The sequence below is a fragment of the Artemia franciscana genome, chromosome 1 (genome assembly GCF_032884065.1).
Source record: "Artemia franciscana chromosome 1, ASM3288406v1, whole genome shotgun sequence".
Taxonomy (NCBI): Eukaryota; Metazoa; Arthropoda; class Branchiopoda; order Anostraca; family Artemiidae; genus Artemia; species Artemia franciscana.
This window is the reverse complement of record NC_088863.1, coordinates 24173774-24193155: the sequence shown is the minus strand read 5'-3', so window position 1 is coordinate 24193155 and position 19382 is coordinate 24173774. Positions and strand designations below refer to the sequence as shown.

The window sequence follows — 19382 nt, the reverse complement described above, 5'->3', positions numbered from 1 at the left end:
GTTCTGAATTAAGGGAAGGGGGAGAGGCTTATCTGTGCTTTTTCTTAAATGCATATTAAGGCCAAAGTACAAAGATAAAAGCTTTGTACTTTTCTATAGTTTTTTCATTTAATTTTTCTCCTGCTAAATGTGAGATTAAAGTATCCCCTCAAAGAGGATTTTATCATTCCATAAATGAATCGTTTATTGGGCTGATGCTAGCTGGAAAACCAAACCACCCGTTTTAATTGCCCTCCCATATTTCCATTGTATTGCTTTAAAGATCTTATTTTACTTTGTTTAGAGGGACGTGCATCTTTCGATTGACATTTTGTGTGAATGACATCACATTTATATGCATATAGAGAGCAAAAACATACACTTTTGTACTGACATCATAAATTGTATGATAATTGATATATTCAGGCAGTTTTTTTTTTCACTTAATTTGGTTGAAAACCCCTGCTTTAAACATTATTGATTACGGTATTATATTTGCTTATCAAACACAAGCTAGTTTCATCTGTTATTCGTTCCCAAAAGTTACGATTGAAGCTGTCTTCCTATATTTGGAGGGGGAGGGAGATTAACTTTTGAGAAATAATGTTTATTCTTGTTTATATATGATGTGTTCTGATTTTGGAAGGTTGAAGTGAATAAAAAAGTTGTTGGCAGCATGGGTGCAATTTTCATTGTCCGGAGATTAAACCTTGCAATTTGAAGTAAATTCAGTCCCAGCATACAAAAATAAATATTTTTTGGTAATTTTCAAGTATGCTTTTGCTGACTGAGTTTCTGGAAGCAGCAATTCTTGGTTCTAGCCCCTAAGGCCCTCGAAGTTTGCACTTATTGTTAACATGTCTCATCATCCAAACAAACAGTGGCCGTGTGTTTTTAGTGGCTGAATATGGTAGTTTCTGTTCATAAAGGATTTGCAAGTATCACAGTCCATTTTTATAGGAAATGTTTTTTGATGCTGGAGAAACTTTCAGTCAAAGATTAACCATTTCAACAATAACAATTGACAACTACAATAAAGAAGCATATGGATTGTATGAATGTGTTGCCAATAATCATGCCGGAAGTGAAAAAGCTAGGATTTTAGTGGAGGCGCAAAGTAAGTTCTACGAAGTTTTTACGTTTCGGTTCATTGTTCAGCTAAAGCTTGATTAAAACTTAATATGTCAAATGCTTTCTTAAAATTGTAGAAAACAGTCGCAGTATTAAAATCGTCATCTAAAGAATAATTTATCTATCTATATATATATGTATATATATATATATATATATATATATATATATATATATATATATATATATATATATATATATATATATATATATATATATATATATATATAAATAAGTTGTTTGTCTGTGTGTCTGTCTACTGACGTCATGTTTGTGTGTCGACTGACGTCATGTTTGTAAACTAACGTCTATATCTATCTATCTTCTATATATATATATATATATATATATATATATATATATATATATATATATATATATATATATATAAAATAAGTTGTCTGTCTGTGGATGTGTGGATGGATGTGTCAGGTGACGTCACCTGAAAAAACTGGATTAGGTGACGTCAAAACTGAAAAAACTAAAAAAGGCAAAAACTACAAAAAAACTAAAAACTAATAAAAAAAATAAAAAAGCTAAAAAACTAAAAAAACTATAAAGGTAAAAACCAATAAAAAACTAAAAAAAAAATGAAAAAACTAAAAAAAGGCAAAAACTACAAAAAAAAACTAAAAACTAATAAAAAAAGTAAAAAAGCTAAAAAACTAAAAAAACTAAAAAAACTAAAAAAAGGTAAAAAACTAAAAAAAATAAAAAATAAAAAAAAAACTAAAAAAAAGGAAAAAACTGAAAAATAAGCTAAAATAAAGGTAAAAACCAATAAAAAACTAAAAAAAAAGGAAAAAACTAATAAATGACGACACTCAAAGAGAAAGCGACCAGGACAAAAGGAATGTTCGATTAGCAATCAACAAAGCACCGGGACACAGGGAGTATAAATGACGACCAGGACATAAGTAAAAAAAAAAAAACTATCTATATATATAAAAATAAGTTGTCTGTGGATCTGTGGATCGTGGATCAGGTGACGTCACCTGAAAAAACTGGATCAGGTGACGTCAAAACTGAAAAAACTAAAAAAAGGCAAAAACTACAAAAAAAACTAAAAACTAATAAAAAAAATAAAAAAGCTAAAAAACTAAAAAAACTAAAAAAAGGCAAAAACTACAAAAAAAACTAAAAACTAATAAAAAAGCTAAAAAACTAAAAAAACTAAAAAAAAGGCAAAAACTACAAAAAAACTAAAAACTAATAAAAAAAATAAAAAAGCTAAAAAACTAAAAAAACTAAAAAAAGGTAAAAAACTAAAAAATAAATAACGACCGGGACACAGGGACACAACTACAACGGGGACACCGGGGGAAACAGGGGGATATAAATGACGACCGGGACAAAAAAAAACTAAAAAGAAATAAAAACTAAAAACTAATAAAAAAAACTAAAAAATCTAAAAATCTAAATAAGCTAAAAAAGAAAAAAAAGGAAAAAAATAAAGGAGAAAAACAAAACTAAAAAACGAATGTATATACAGACCGGGACACCGGGATACAAATGATGACCGGGACCCGGGACACAGGGAATATAAATGACGACCGGGACACAGGGACACAACTACAACGGGGACACCGGGGGAAACAGGGGGATAACCTGACAATCTATTTATATGCAAAGACAATGGGACAGCAAAGAATGTTGTATATTCGCAAGTTTTACGTAGTTAAAACCATATATATATATATATTTCTATATTCACAGGTGGGACATAGGGACACAACTACAATGGCGCGTAACTATTATGGCGCGTAACGACTTACGCGCGCGGGGGGGCTTGGGGGGGGGCGCGAAGCGCCCCCACCAACTAGGTGTTGGGGGGGCGCGAAGCGCCACCCCAACAGCTAGTATATATATATATATATATATATATATATATATATATATATATATATATATATATATATATATATATATATAAATAAGTTGTCTGTGGATGGATGTGTCAGGTGACGTCACCTGAAAAAACTGGATCAGGTGACGTCAAAACTGAAAAAAATAAAAAAAGGCAAAAACTACAAAAAAAACTAAAAACTAATAAAAAAATAAAAAGGCTAAAAAACTAAAAAAACTAAAAAAAGGCAAAAACTACAAAAAAAAACTAAAAACTAATAAAAAAGCTAAAAAACTAAAAAAACTAAAAAAAGGCAACAACTACAAAAAAAACTAAAAACTAATAAAAAAATAAAAAAACTAAAAAACTAAAAAAACTAAAAAAAACTAAAAAAGGTAAAAAACTAAAAAAAACTAAAAACTAAAAAAAACTAAAAAAAAGGAAAAAACTGAAAAATAAGCTAAAATAAAGGTAAAAACCAATAAAAAACTAAAAAAAAACTGAAAAAACTAAAAAAAGGCAAAAACTACAAAAAAACTAAAAACTAATAAAAAAAGTAAAAAAGCTAAAAAACTAAAAAACTAAAAAAACTAAAAAAAGGTAAAAAACTAAAAAAGATAAAAAATAAAAAAAAACTAAAAAAAAGGAAAAAACTGAAAAATAAGCTAAAATAAAGGTAAAAACCAATAAAAAACTAAAAAGAAAAAAAGGAAAAAACTAAAAAGAATTTCATCTAAAAAACTAAAAAAACTAAAAAAGGTAAAAACTAAAAGAACTAAAAAAGAAAAAAATAAATGACGACACTCAAAGAGAAAGCGACCAGGACAAAAGGAATGTTCGATTAGCAATCAACAAAGCACCGCAACACAGGGAGTATAAATGACGACCAGGACATAAGTAAAAAAAAAAATCTATATATATATAAAAATAAGTTGTCTGTGGATCTGTGGATCGTGGATCAGGTGACGTCACCTGAAAAAACTGAATCAGGTGACGTAAAAACTGAAAAAACTAAAAAAAGGCAAAAACTACAAAAAAAAACTAAAAACTAATTAAAAAAATAAAAAAGCTAAAAAACTAAAAAAACTAAAAAAAGGCAAAAACTACAAAAAAACTAAAAACTAATAAAAAAGCTAAAAAACTAAAAAAACTAAAAAAAAGGCAAAAACTACAAAAAAAACTAAAAACTAATAAAAAAAATAAAAAAGCTAAAAAACTAAAAAAACTAAAAAAACTAAAAAAAGGTAAAAAACTAAAAAAACTAAAAACTAAAAAAAAAACTAAAAAAAAGGAAAAAACTGAAAAATAAGCTAAAATAAAGGTAAAAACCAATAAAAAACTAAAAAAAAAACTGAAAAAACTAAAAAAAGGCAAAAACTACAAAAAAACTAAAAACTAATAAAAAAAAGTAAAAAAGCTAAAAAACTAAAAAACTAAAAAAACTAAAAAAACTAAAAAAAGGTAAAAAACTAAAAAAAATAAAAAATAAAAAAAATAAAAAAAAAAGGAAAAAACTGAAAAATAAGCTAAAATAAAGGTAAAAACCAATAAAAAACTAAAAAGAAAAAAAGGAAAAAACTAAAAAAAAATTTCATCTAAAAAACTAAAAAAAACTAAAAAAGGTAAAAACTAAAAGAACTAAAAAAGAAAAAAATAAATGACGACACTCAAAGAGAAAGCGACCAGGACAAAAGGAATGTTCGATTAGCAATCAACAAAGCACCGGGACACAGGGAGTATAAATTACGACCAGGACATAAGTAAAAAAAAATTAACAAAACTATTGGTGGGGGCGCTTTGCGCCCCCCCAAGCCCCCCCGCGCGCGTAAGTCGTTAAGCGCCATAATAGTTACGCGCCATTGTAGTTGTGTCCCTATGTCCCACCTGTGAATATAGATATATATATATATATATATATATATATATATATATATATATATATATATATATATCTATCTATCTATATAAAAATAAGTTGTCTGTCTGTGGATGTGTGGATCAGGTGACGTCATGTTTCGGCTGACGTCATGAAATTAGTTGCCGTCATTTTTGCTTTGAAGGTGACGTCATTCAAGTTATATAAGACATATGTTCGCCGTCATGTTTCGGCTGACGTCATGAAATTAGCAATATATATATATATATATATATATATATATATATATATATATATATATATATATATATATATATATATATATATATATATATATATATATATATATATATATATATATATACATATATATATATATATATATATATATCGATCTATATTCACAGGTGGGACACAGGGACACAACTACAATGGCACGTAACTAATATGGCGCGTAACGACTTGCGCCCGCGGGGGGGCTTGGGGGTGGGGTATGACGCGAAGCGCCTCCACCAACTAGGTGGTATATATATAAAAATAAGTTGTATGTTTGTCTGTCGAGGGACGTCATATCAGCATGTCATGACGTCGTGAAGTTAGTTGTCGTCATGTTTGTTGTGACGATGACGTCATTAAAGGTGTTTAAGACATTCGTTCACGAAAAAATGTTTAATTGTAAAATGACTGAAGAAGCTACAATGGCAACAGCCGAGGAAGCTGCTCAAAGAGTCTATGCCAAAAAACTTGCTGCTGATAGAGAAAGTAAGAAAAAAAGCCTGCCGGGGATTCACAAGAACAGCAAGAAAACAGGCTTGCGGCTGATAGAGAAAGTAAGAAAAGAAAGCGTGCCGAGGAATCACAACCACAGCGTGAAAGTAGGCTTGCGTCTCAAAGAGAAATCACCAAAGAAAGCGTGCCAAGGAATCACAAGAGCAACCTGAAAATTTTCGCATAGCATTCAGGTACACCCCAGTCGATGATTATAGCTTGAGTAGATCAGTTCAAATCGGGACTATGTCTAAAATTTTCCCCTATTGCAAGGCCTTGAAATTTAATGGTGAAACAATGGGAATGTGTGGCGCCTCAAGAAAAGTTAAACTTCCTCTACTGTCTGCACCACCAGAGCCTTACTGGAACTAGGTCAGAATCTAAGCGTTTTTCATCACAGATCAAAAAATGTAACTCATGTTTCCAAATGATGTCGTTTGGTGCCCAAATCAAATATCCAGATCAATTTATGCCTAGTTTCAAAGTAAAAGGTCAAATTTATCATAGAGCAGGGTCCCTACTACCATTCTCAGACGAGAATCATAGATTTTTACATTTGTTCTTCATCAGTGATAGAAATTCTGAATTGAATGCACGTTGCGAAATTTCTCCCGACGTTAAAAGGACAATCGTTTCCCAATTGCAACATTTTTTCCACGAAAATAATAATTCAGTGCGTGTGTTCAAAACAGCCATTGATTTGATGCCTACTGATACGCATAAAATTGTTATTTCCGCTGACAAAACGCCTCCTGGCCAACATGTTCGTAAATACAATGCTCCAACTATCGACGAAGTGGCAATTGTTATGGTCGGTGATCAGTTTTTACCTCGAGATATTATTCTTCATAAGCGAAACGCTCAGTTGGTAAGAATTGCTGAAACTCATCGATGCTACGATGTCCTACAATATCCTATCATTTTTTCGGATGGAGCCGACGGCTATCACTTTAATATTAAATTGATAAATCCAGCCACTAGCAAAGAAATGAATAAGAAATGCAGTGCAATGCATTATTATTCCTATAGACTAATGATTCGGGAGGATGAAGACAATTATATTTTTAAATGTCGTCAATTGTTTCACCAATACGTCGTTGATATGTAAGCAAAAATTGGATCAGAACGTTTGCTATTTATCCGTCTGAATCACACCAAGCTCCGCTCTGAACAATACATTCATTTGAGAGATGGAGTTGTACATGACGGTAACAACACAAGCGTTGGAAGATTAACGGTTTTACCTTCGTCATATGCTGGCAGTCCCCGTCATATGCATGAATATGCTCAAGATGCTATTGCGTTTGTTCGTCTCTATGGTCGTCGAGATGTATATATTACATTTACATGTAATCAATCTTGGGACGAGATACAGTAGCTTTTAATTCAAGGACAATCGGCTTTTATCCTCGTCTTTTAGTACCCAACACAATTACTGGCAATGATGGTTACCCACAATATAGAAGAAGATCTACTGAAGATGGCGGTAAAACAGCAATAATAAAGAAGCGTAAAGGTACCACCATCGAAGTAGATAACCAGTGTGTTGTTCCATATTCCCCATTATTATCAAAAACATTTAATGCACACATAAACGTTGAATACTGTAACTCCGTAAAGGCAATCAAATACATATGTAAATACGTCAACAAAGGCAGTAACATGTCAGTTTTTGGCTTGCAGTCCGAAATCAAAGATATTGACGAAATAGTACAATATCAGGCTGGAAGATACATAAGCAGTAAAGAAGCTGTTTGGTGAATTCTTTCATTTCCGATACATGAACGAAGTCCAGACGTTGTTCACTTATTGGTACATTTACAGAATTGTCACCGTGTTTATTTTTCGGAATCCAACGTGCAACAAAGAGTCCTGAATCCACAGGATACAAATTTAACTGCTTTCTTTCTGCTATGCAAAAATGATTCTTTTGAAAAAAAACTGCTATATGCTGAAGTGCCTTCGTATTACACGTGGAATACTAAAAGCAAAGTATTTGAACATCGAAAACAGGGTAAGTCAGTCGACGGCAAACCTACCATCTTCAAAGATACTACGATAGGTAGACTCTACATCGTTCACCCCAATCAACATGAATGCTTCTTTCTACGCCTGCTTTTGGTGATGCACCCGGTCCGACGTCTTTTGAGTATTTGAGAACTGTAAACGGTACTATACATGAGACTTACCGTAGTCCATGCCGAGCTCTGAATTTATTGGAGAATGGCCAACACTAGAATAACTGCATCAATGACGCTTGCGAAACGTCAACTCCAAGTCAAATTCGTGCATTGTTTGAAATCATTCTAACAACTTGCTCTCCTTCAGCTCCTACAGAGTTATGGGGAAAATATAAATCGAAAATGTCCGAAGATATACTCAATCGAAAACGGTTAGAGACGTCAGATATGACTTTTGATTTTACATCAGAAACTTATAACTACACTTTAGTTATTATAGAAGACTAGCTGGCTAGCCAACTAGAAGTTATAGAAGACTAGCCAACACCTAGTTGGTGGGGGCGCCTCGCAACCCCCCAAGCCCCCCCCCCCCCCCGCGCGCGTAAGTCGTTACGCGCCATTGTATTTGTGTCTCCATGTCCCACATGTGAATATAAATATATATATATATATATATATATATATATATATATATATATATATATATATATATATATATATATATATATATATAAAAAATAAGTTGTCTGTGTGTGGATCTGTGGATCAGGTGACGTCATGTTTCTGTGTCGGCTGACGTCATGGTTTTGACTGACGAAATTACGAAATTACATTGGGACACAAATGACGACCAGGACACCGGCACATCTATCTTCTATATATATAAAAATAAGTTGTCTGTCTGTCTGTCTGTGGATCAGGTGACGTCATGTTTCTGTGTCGGCCGACGTCATGTTTTCAACTGACGAAATTACAGACCGGGACATCGGGACACAAATGACGACCGGGACACCGGCACATAGGGAATATAAATGACGACACTCAAAGAGAAAGCGACCGGGAAAAAGGAATGTTCGATTAGTAATCACCATCAACAAAGCATCGGGACACAAATGACGACCGGGACACAGGGAGTGTAAATGACGACCAGGACATAAGTAAAAAAAACTAAAAAAACTAATAAAAGGTAAAAATTACAAAAAAAAACCAAAAGAAAAAAAAAACTAAAAACTAATAAAAAAATTAAAAAAGCTAAAAAAACTAAAAAAAAACTAAAAAAGAAAAAAAAATAAAAAAGGAAAAAAATGAAAAATAAAGGAGAAAAACGAAACTAAAAAACGAATGTATATGCAGACCGGAACACCGGGATACAAATGACGACCGAGACACAGGGAATATAAATGACGACCGGGACACAGGGACACAACTACAACGGAGACGCCGGTGACGTCGTGTTTGTCCGCATATGACGTCTGAATTATTTCACACTAATACAAAAGAAGAAAAAAAACTAAAAAAGGTAAAACTACAAAAGAAAACTAAAAAGAACAAAACTAAAAAAGCTAAAAAACTAAAAAAAAAAAACTTAAAAAAGGTAAAAAACTAAAAACTAAAAAAACTGAAAAAACTAAAGAAAGGCAAAAACTAAAAAAAAAACTAAAAACTAATAAAAAAACTAAAAGAGCTAAAAAACTAAAAAAACTAAAAAAAAGGTAAAAAACTAAAAAAACGAAAACTAAAAAAGAAAAAACTAAAAAAAAGGAAAAAACTGAAAAATAAAAGAGAAAAAGAAAACTAAAAAATATTAATAAAAATAAAAAAAACTAAAAAAGATAAAAACTACAAAAAAACTAAAAAGAAAAAACGAAAAAAAAACTTAAAAAAGCTAAAAAAAGGTAAAAACCAATAAAAAAACAAAAAGAAAAAAAGGAAAAAAACTAAAAAATTTTTTCATCATATAATATGACGTCTGAATTATTTCATCATATACCAATTCAAAAACGAATGTATTCAAGCCGATGTAGCTGAGTTGATAAGGCGTTATGTTCCAGGTTCTAGGTTCAAGAGGTTCCAGGTTCGAACCTTGGCTTTAGCATTAATACAAAAGAAGCAAAAATCTAAAGAAGGTAAAAACTACAAAAAAAAACTAAAGAGAAAAAAAATGAAAATCTAAAAAAGCTTTAAAACTAAAAAAACTAAAAAAAGGTAAAAAACTAAAAAAAAACTAAAAAAAGGAAAAAACCATAAAATAAACTAAAAACTGATAAAAAAAACTAAAAAAGCTAAAAACTAAAAACTAAAAAAAAAACTAAAACCGCGTTCCCATGATTCCAACGAATCTGCCTTTTCAATTTTAAAGATTGCAATTCCCAATTCGATTACCATTTGCAATCGCCATCAACAAAGCTCAAGGTCAATCATTAGAAAAATGTCGTATAGATCTTATTACTGATTGTTTTTCCCATGGACAATTGTACGTCGCATGTTCGAGGGTCGGTAAACCTGACAATCTATTTATATGCAGCGACAATTGGACAGCGAAGAATGTTGTATATTCGCAAGTTTTACGCAGTTAATTTGTATTGTATCTATCTATCTATATAAAAACGAGTTGTGTGTATGCATGTTTGTTTGTTTTTGAAAAGAGCGTTTGTATATGACGTCATCTTCAAAGATACTACGATAGGTAGACTCTACATCGTTCACCCCAATCAACATGAATGCTTCTTTCTACGCCTGCTTTTGGTGATGCACCCGGTCCGACGTCTTTTGAGTATTTGAGAACTGTAAACGGTACTATACATGAGACTTACCGTAGTCCATGCCGAGCTCTGAATTTATTGGAGAATGGCCAACACTAGAATAACTGCATCAATGACGCTTGCGAAACGTCAACTCCAAGTCAAATTCGTGCATTGTTTGAAATCATTCTAACAACTTGCTCTCCTTCAGCTCCTACAGAGTTATGGGGAAAATATAAATCGAAAATGTCCGAAGATATACTCAATCGAAAACGGTTAGAGACGTCAGATATGACTTTTGATTTTACATCAGAAACTTATAACTACACTTTAGTTATTATAGAAGACTAGCTGGCTAGCCAACTAGAAGTTATAGAAGACTAGCCAACACCTAGTTGGTGGGGGCGCCTCGCAACCCCCCAAGCCCCCCCCCCCGCGCGCGTAAGTCGTTACGCGCCATTGTAGTTGTGTCTCCATGTCCCACATGTGAATATAAATATATATATATATATATATATATATATATATATATATATATATATATATATATATATATATATATATATATATATATATAAATAAGTTGTCTGTGTGTGGATCTGTGGATCAGGTGACGTCATGTTTCTGTGTCGGCTGACGTCATGTTTTTGACTGACGAAATTACGAAATTACATTGGGACACAAATGACGACCAGGACACCGGCACATCTATCTTCTATATATATAAAAATAAGTTGTCTGTCTGTCTGTCTGTGGATCAGGTGACGTCATGTTTCTGTGTCGGCCGACGTCATGTTTTCAACTGACGAAATTACAGACCGGGACATCGGGACACAAATGACGACCGGGACACCGGCACATAGGGAATATAAATGACGACACTCAAAGAGAAAGCGACCGGGAAAAAGGAATGTTCGATTAGTAATCACCATCAACAAAGCATCGGGACACAAATGACGACCGGGACACAGGGAGTGTAAATGACGACCAGGACATAAGTAAAAAAAACTAAAAAAACTAATAAAAGGTAAAAATTACAAAAAAAACAAAAGAAAAAAAAACTAAAAACTAATAAAAAAACTAAAAAAGCTAAAAAAACTAAAAAAAAAACTAAAAAAGAAAAAAAAATAAAAAAGGAAAAAAATGAAAAATAAAGGAGAAAAACAAAACTAAAAAAACGAATAAAAACGAATGTATATGCAGACCGGAACACCTGGATACAAATGACGACCGAGACACAGGGAATATAAATGACGACCGGGACACAGGGACACAACTACAACGGAGACGCCGGTGACGTCGTGTTTGTCCGCATATGACGTCTGAATTATTTCACACTAATACAAAAGAAGAAAAAAAACTAAAAAAGGTAAAACTACAAAAGAAAACTAAAAAGAACAAAACTAAAAAAGCTAAAAAACTAAAAAAAAAACTTAAAAAAGGTAAAAAACTAAAAACTAAAAAAACTGAAAAAACTAAAGAAAGGCAAAAACTAAAAAAAAACTAAAAACTAATAAAAAAAACTAAAAGAGCTAAAAAACTAAAAAAACCAAAAAAAGGTAAAAAACTAAAAAAAAACGAAAACTAAAAAAGAAAAAACTAAAAAAAAGGAAAAAACTGAAAAATAAAAGAGAAAAAGAAAACTAAAAAATATTAATAAAAATAAAAAAAACTAAAAAAGATAAAAACTACAAAAAAAAACTAAAAAGAAAAAACGAAAAAAAACTTAAAAAAGCTAAAAAAAGGTAAAAACCAATAAAAAAACAAAAAGAAAAAAAGGAAAAAAACTAAAAAATTTTTTCATCATATAATATGACGTCTGAATTATTTCATCATATACCAATTCAAAAACGAATGTATTCAAGCCGATGTAGCTGAATTGATAAGGCGTTATGTTCCAGGTTCTAGGTTCAAGAGGTTCCAGGTTCGAACCTTGGCTTTAGTATTAATACAAAAGAAGCAAAAATCTAAAGAAGGTAAAAACTAAAAAAAAACTAAAGAGAAAAAAAAATAAAAATCTAAAAAAGCTTTAAAACTAAAAAAACTAAAAAAAGGTAAAAAACTAAAAAAAAACTAAAAAAAGGAAAAAACCATAAAATAAACTAAAAACTGATAAAAAAAAACTAAAAAAGCTAAAAGCTAAAAACTAAAAAAAACTAAAACCGCGTTCCCATGATTCCAACGAATCTGCCTTTTCAATTTTAAAGATTGCAATTCCCAATTCGATTACCATTTGCAATCGCCATCAACAAAGCTCAAGGTCAATCATTAGAAAAATGTCGTATAGATCTTATTACTGATTGTTTTTCCCATGGACAATTGTACGTCGCATGTTCGAGGGTCGGTAAACCTGACAATCTATTTATATGCAGCGACAATTGGACAGCGAAGAATGTTGTATATTCGCAAGTTTTACGCAGTTAATTTGTATTGTATCTATCTATCTATATAAAAACGAGTTGTGTGTATGCATGTTTGTTTGTTTTTGAAAAGAGCGTTTGTATATGACGTCATTATAAGTACATAAGGCTTTGTATATGCACAGACAATGGGAAAGCCAAGAATGTTGTATATTTGCAAGTTTTATGCAGTTCAAAACACATATATAAATCCATCTCTATTCAAAGGTGGTACACAGGGACACAACTACAATGGCGCGTAACTAATATGGTGCGTAACGACTTACGGGCGCGGTGGGGCTTGGGGGGGGCGAAGCACCCCCGCCAACTAAGTGTTGGGGTGGCGTGAAGCGCCACCCCAACAGCTAGTTTCTAATAAAAGAGCTGTAAACTTCGTGATGTTTTAAATGGCTTACCCTAAATCCAAAGTGGTATTTGACGAAAAAAAATACCTTACCCAAACAATTATATTCATTTCTTTTTAAAAGCGGGGTGGTTCCTATCTGAGCATATTTCAACACCTTTTTGCTAGGAAAATCGTCTTTCCCTCCTCCCCCATATGCATCTAACTTGTGTGTTACTTTGCGTATAAAGACGTATCCAAACAATAGAAAACACCTCCCCAAAAAAAATTTACATTGACCCTAAAAATGTACTATACATTTAGTTTGATGGATTTTAGTATTTGCACTAAAAATTCGTGTTCTTATGAATATTAGACGATTTTGAGGCACTTAGCTTGTAGTGTTGAGAAAAATAGGATGCATATGGTCAAATTGCATCTGTTATTCTTAGTAATGTCTGATAGTAATGTCTGAGTGAAGCCTGCAGTAAGCTATCGAGTTCGGTGGGCAGCTGTTCTAGCCAGGGCCTTGAATGTATAGTCGCTGGTGACGTGAACTGTGACTTGACTGATGAGTCTAACGCTCGAGCACAGATCCTCCTATCTTCCTGTGACGGTCTTCGTCTTGCTAACAATGATCTGTGTTTTACTTATATCCATAACTCAGGCTCGACTTCATCTCTCGACTTCATGTTAAGTTCCATCCAATCTCCAGCTTGCGGCAATTCGCACGTAGATCTGAGCGTAAGCGCGTCTGATCACTTTCCAATTATAAACACTTTTCGAGTAATTCCTGCCTCTCCTAACCCCCCAACTAATGAAAAGAAGTGGAAAATCAAAACTAATTGGAGTAAAATTGACCTGGCTACTTATCATTACGTATTGGATGAGATTCTCACAAAGATTAAAGTGCCGTTCCAATTACTACAGCAGAGTGTATGTATTCAAGATGAAGAGAAACAGCTGCTACTAAACATCTACTGTAGTGAAATATCTCACGCACTGTTATCTGCCGAGGCCGCTGCGGTCCCCATTCGTAAAGTCCGAGTGGGAACGGAAATTCCAAAGTGGTCCGAAAACCCTGCTCTAAGTGAAGCATGTGGTCGTGCAAAATTTTGGCTTAGGCTCTGGAACGAGTGTGGTCGTCCGAAATCAGGTGTTGTAAATGAAGTTCGGCTGTTCAGCAAACGCAGATTTGCTAAGATTTTGTCTAAGCATAAATGTGAAGTGATCGATCAACATAGTCAATTGATAAGTAATGATCCAAATGCTGTGTGGAGATTTCTTAAACGTAATGGTGATCAGAATAGTGTCGAACCTGTGATCTCTGAGCAAGATTGGGTGTCCCACTTTACTTCTGAGTTCTCTCCACCCGAACAAGATCTTGAAGATAAATATGAAGTCGAACTTGATAAGTTCATGGAATTGCCTAGTTCTGGTGTTGGCTACATAGTAACTGTTCCTAATCTGATTCGTGCAATTTCAAAATTAAAAAAGAAACAATCGAAAGGTGTCGACAAGTTGTGTGGGTTGCATCTTGTACATGGTACTGCTGGTCTCCTGAGTCATTTAGAGCTTCTATTCCAAATTATCTTTAATTCTGGTCTCGTTCCCGATGTTTTTGGTACTGGAGTAATTACACCTATTTTGAAAAAAGGGAAAAATCCGTCTGAATGCGTATCTTACCGCCCTATAACTGTTTCGCCGGTTTTATGTAAGCTTATGGAATTGCTAGTTATAGATCATATTGCTTTTCAATGTTCTACCCCCGATAATCAGTTCGGATTTAAAAAAGGTGTTGGTCGCGAGCACGTCCATTATATTCTTGCTAATATATTAATAGAAGCTGATGAACTGAATGAATCCCTTATTCTAGCGAGTCACGATGTTAGACGTGCTTTTGATTCTGGGATACATCCCCAGTTATTAGTGTCTGCTCATAAACGTGGTGTGGACCGATCGGTTATTTTGCCTTTTCGGGATATGTATAAGAAGCTTCGAGTCCAAGTTAAAGTCCCGTCTCCTAACGGGCCGATTGTATTACCAAATGCTATTCCGGTTAGAAAGGGCATTAGGCAGGGTGCAATTTCGTCACCCCGGTTGTATAATAATAGTGTTCTCGAGGCCCAAAAGTTAGTGCAAATGAGCTGCATTTTCCGAGGTTTGGATGTAACATTACTTAATTACGCAGATGATATTTTTAATTTAAGTAGATGTTTGTCTCGTATTGAAGAAAATTTTCAGATTCTAGATGATGCTTATAGAGAGATAGGCCTATCTTTTAATGCAAGTAAAAGCGAGATTGTTGCTTTCAATAGGAGAAATGCAGATTGTATAGATCTTGCTGTCAAATTTGGTGCTCAAGAGGTTCCACTGTCTGACTCCATAATGTACTTAGGAATGCCTATAGGTCATAACATGGCATCTACACGTGCTCGCCAAATAAGTAATTTCGCAGAAAAGGCACGTAAGGCTTACGGGGCGCTATCTTCAACTAAAGCGAAATATAATCGACAAATTCGAGCTAGGCTATATAATGCACTGGTGATCCCACACTTTCTGGCTTTATCACCGTTTTGGCATATATTTAGTGTTAGCGATAAAAGAAACCTTCGATCACTTTTTTACAAATATGCAAAATTTCTTTTAAATACCCCACCGTGGGTTAAAAATTCCAAGATGTCTGCAAGGTTCGGTATCACAGATCCGATTGCTGCTGTGACGAAACGTCGTTCTGAATTTTTGGGGTCGCTTGGGCCTAGTAGTCTGGCAATTGCAATTCGTCCTTAGTGAGTTTTTGTAATAATGTTTTTATTTATTGGCGGTGTATCGTAACGTTTGTTTTTGTTTTTGCAGTTAAGTGTTTTTTTTTTGTTTTTTTTTTTTTCTTCTTCTTTATACTCCATTCGTGCCATTTGTGGTTTTGTATCGAGTGGGTGAATAAAATTATCTATCTATCTATCTATCTATAATTTTGAGGTACTTAGCTTTTAGTTTTGAGAAAGAAGGACCCTCCACTAGACTACTCAGCGTGCTCAAAGGTGGCGATAGGAGAACTCCCTACAGATATGTAGGGCACCTCCACAGGAGGTACGGACCAAGGGGGACCTTGTCCTGGGGGCCCATAATAGAAACTTGGGCACCCCCACTTGGGGCCATAAATACAGGTGAAGATGGAAGAAGGCTCCTCAAATGTACACTCAACAGGGCCACCGGCGTGTCCACGCGTAAAATGAGTTACAAACCTTCTCCAAGTAGCGGGTTAAATTGCATGGTGATGCAGAACACTGTCGTGAGCGGATGCTCTTTAAGAGGGCAACTGCAGCAGGGCATATGATCTAAATTACGGACAACGGTATAATGCAAATACCACCTTTTCGGAGTATTTGTATGACTGGGATCCTTGCGGTCAGTTCTGTTCCTGCTTGAGGAGTGGTACCCCTCGAGGAATTTATAACTTATTCAACGACACAGTAGTCGCACGGGGTTCTAATTAACGGCTAATTCTTCTGGGCTTTGTCTGTTTCGACTGGCCTTTTCCGACTGAAAAACTTATTCTTAGCTAATGTATATACTATGGGTTGCCTCCCTGTGGTAGCATAATATTTGTCGACATGAATAGTATAATGTGTCGAAGATAATAGGCTTGGGACTGTGTGTGTAGGATTTCAACTCTTGTTGATAGAAGAGCATTTCCAAGTACGAAAATTTGTGTTGTGACCAAGATGGGCCCAGGATTGCACCAAGTCTCCCAAGGAATGCGCAATTTTTTTTTGCATAATTTTTTTGTATTGTTTTGTTTTTAAATAATGCTAGAGAATCCTGGGCACCATTCAAGGAATTTCACTTCCCCCATGACAAAGTCCTCAGTGGAAGAGCCTTCCATGTAGCCCCTTCCCAATAACCAAAGAAACACCCTGAAAACGTCTGTACACTTCCCAATAACCATTACTGTATGTAAACACTGGTCAAAGTTTGTAATTTGCAGCCCCTTCCTTGTGACTGTGGGGGAGTACGTCAGCCCCAAAGACATATTTCTTATTTTTTAATTCTGCTGAACAAGATGTCTATCTCAAAATTTTGATCCAGCGACTTAGAGAAAAAAATGAACGTGGGAGGGGGCCTAAGTGGCCTCCGATTTTTTGGTCACGTAAAAGGGCACTAGAACCTTCTATTTAGGTTAGAATGAGCTCTTTGGTAACACTTTAGGACCACTGGGTCGATATGATCACCCCTGGGGAAAACAAAAAAACAAACAAATAAACATGCTTTCGTGATCTGCCTTCTGGCAAAAAATACAAAATTCCACATTTTCATAGATAGGAGCTTGAAACTTCTAAAATTGGTTTCTCTGATATGCTGAATCTGATGGTGTGATTTTCGTTAATATTTTATGACTTTTAGGAGGTATTTTGCCCTATTTTCTAAAATAAGGCAAATTTTCTTAGGCTCGTAACTTTTGATGGGTCAGACTAAACTTGATGAAACTTATATATTTAAAATTAGCATAAAAATGTAATTCTCTTATTGTATTTCTTGGTATCAAAATTCCGTTTTTTAGGGTTTCGGTTAGTATTGAGCCGGGTTGCTCCTTAATGCAGTTCGTTACCATGAGCTGTTTGATACATTAATCAGTTCCATTTCAAAATCCATGAAAAGCACTGACAATCCCACTTATAGATATCATGAATCCTAAATTAAGAAATAATTTTTTCCAAAACACGCGTCAGTTGACTTCTACGATATGAAAATATTTTTATAATTTGATTAAAGAATTTGACTAGCATATATTTTTTCAATTAATTAAGCTTGACTGATAATTAGTCTACTAAAGCAAAATTGTTGGAGTTTAAAGTTTGTACCGAAATTTAGGTCTTCAGACGCTACAGCGTCAGCAATAAACTTAAAACAAGAGCATTATAACATGAATTTTTCCACAGGTCAATCCAGCAGCTCAGAGGCAACAACTGCAGCAACAACCACAAAGTATCATGAGTGCAATGATTTATCTTCGATAACAGCAATCCTGATTCCCGTTTTGGTATTTTTTATTTTAATGTTCATTATTCTTATTGTTTTTATATTGTTCTTAGTTTTGCGTCAAAAAAGAAAAACATCAGAAAATTCGGTTGAAATGAAAGAAGTTAGATCAAATGAAATGGAAGAGCCCCAAGATAACAGTTGTGAAAGAAAGTTGGATACATTTGCTGGAAATTATTGGGCAAAAGCTACATGGCCTTTACCACATAGAATGAAAGAACTAAATAGAGGTTCAACTCCAAATTTAAATATTGTTAACTCTACTGACACAATCACAAAATATGCACCTAGTGAATGTTAACCAAATGGGCAGTTTTGACACTCTTACGTCTCAAGGTAGTATCGGATATTTTTACACTCCTAAAGTAATTTGATTTTTGGATTCAGATTGATAAACTATTTTTAGTAATAATTTCAGAGTTTTGAAATGTCAGATATGACTTTTTGACGCAACAGCGAGGATATATTTAATTTAGATGTCAGTGTGTTTTTTCTATATATCCCAATCCTGATCACTTTATACCCAGTATCATCTTAAGCTATTTTTTTTTATATTAAGTTGCAAGAAGTGTCTTTAATATATTGATATTCATTGTTCTTATTACTTTGCTAGTATTCGAATCTTTGCGTAGACAAAGGTTAAAACCAAACCAAAATAAGATAAAAAGACAAAAGATGAATTGAACGAAAGCAAACAATGAAAATGTAATGTGTCTGAAGGGAAACTTTATAGAGCTAGATAATGCGCTGTTCCTCGAGAGATATCTTCAAATCCCCTATGCTACTAAACTTCAAGTGATATTAGATTTAGACTCTAAATCTGTGCCCGGTTTCATACCCACGGTATCCTCGGCTAATGGAGTACTCCGAAAACATAAAAAAAATGCAGAAAGTCTCTAAATCAAAAATCAGCTGAAAAGAGAAAAGGCTTGACTGATTTGTCATTGTAACTTCTGCAAATTTTATTTTAGTTATTTGTGCTCTATATCGTTTTAGTGTCTTCCTGAGTGTTTGATCTATTACAGCTGTGCCCCATTTTATTTTGGTACAATTATATGAAACATATAGTTAATGCAGCGTAAAGAGAGGGGTTGGGGTAATGGCACATTTCCTTATTTATACGGTATGTTTCTATTTGTTGTAAGCTTTAATATTCACTTATGTTTGAAAATAAAATATATTAGTTTTTTCCATGTTACACCATACTCAGTGCAGGGCTATACTAGAAAAGAACCTTAACTGTTTCAAGCACTACTCTGAGATTGAAATAGATTGAAGTGTGCTTTACTGAAAACTGA

At 33.6% G+C, this 19382-nt stretch overlaps 1 protein-coding gene and 1 long non-coding RNA gene across 2 annotated transcripts in view; both read left to right on the top strand.

Moving 5' to 3' along the window:
• The window catches only part of LOC136027240 (uncharacterized), a 38049-nt gene that overhangs the window by 12857 nt on the left and 5810 nt on the right, over positions 1-19382 (top strand). The window lies entirely within an intron of this gene.
• Positions 919-19274, top strand: LOC136027221 (uncharacterized). Its single transcript, XM_065704262.1, has 2 exons — positions 919-1096; positions 17985-19274. Exons 1-2 carry the CDS (start codon positions 943-945, stop codon positions 18383-18385), a joined length of 555 nt encoding a protein of 184 aa, XP_065560334.1. The 5' UTR covers positions 919-942; the 3' UTR covers positions 18386-19274.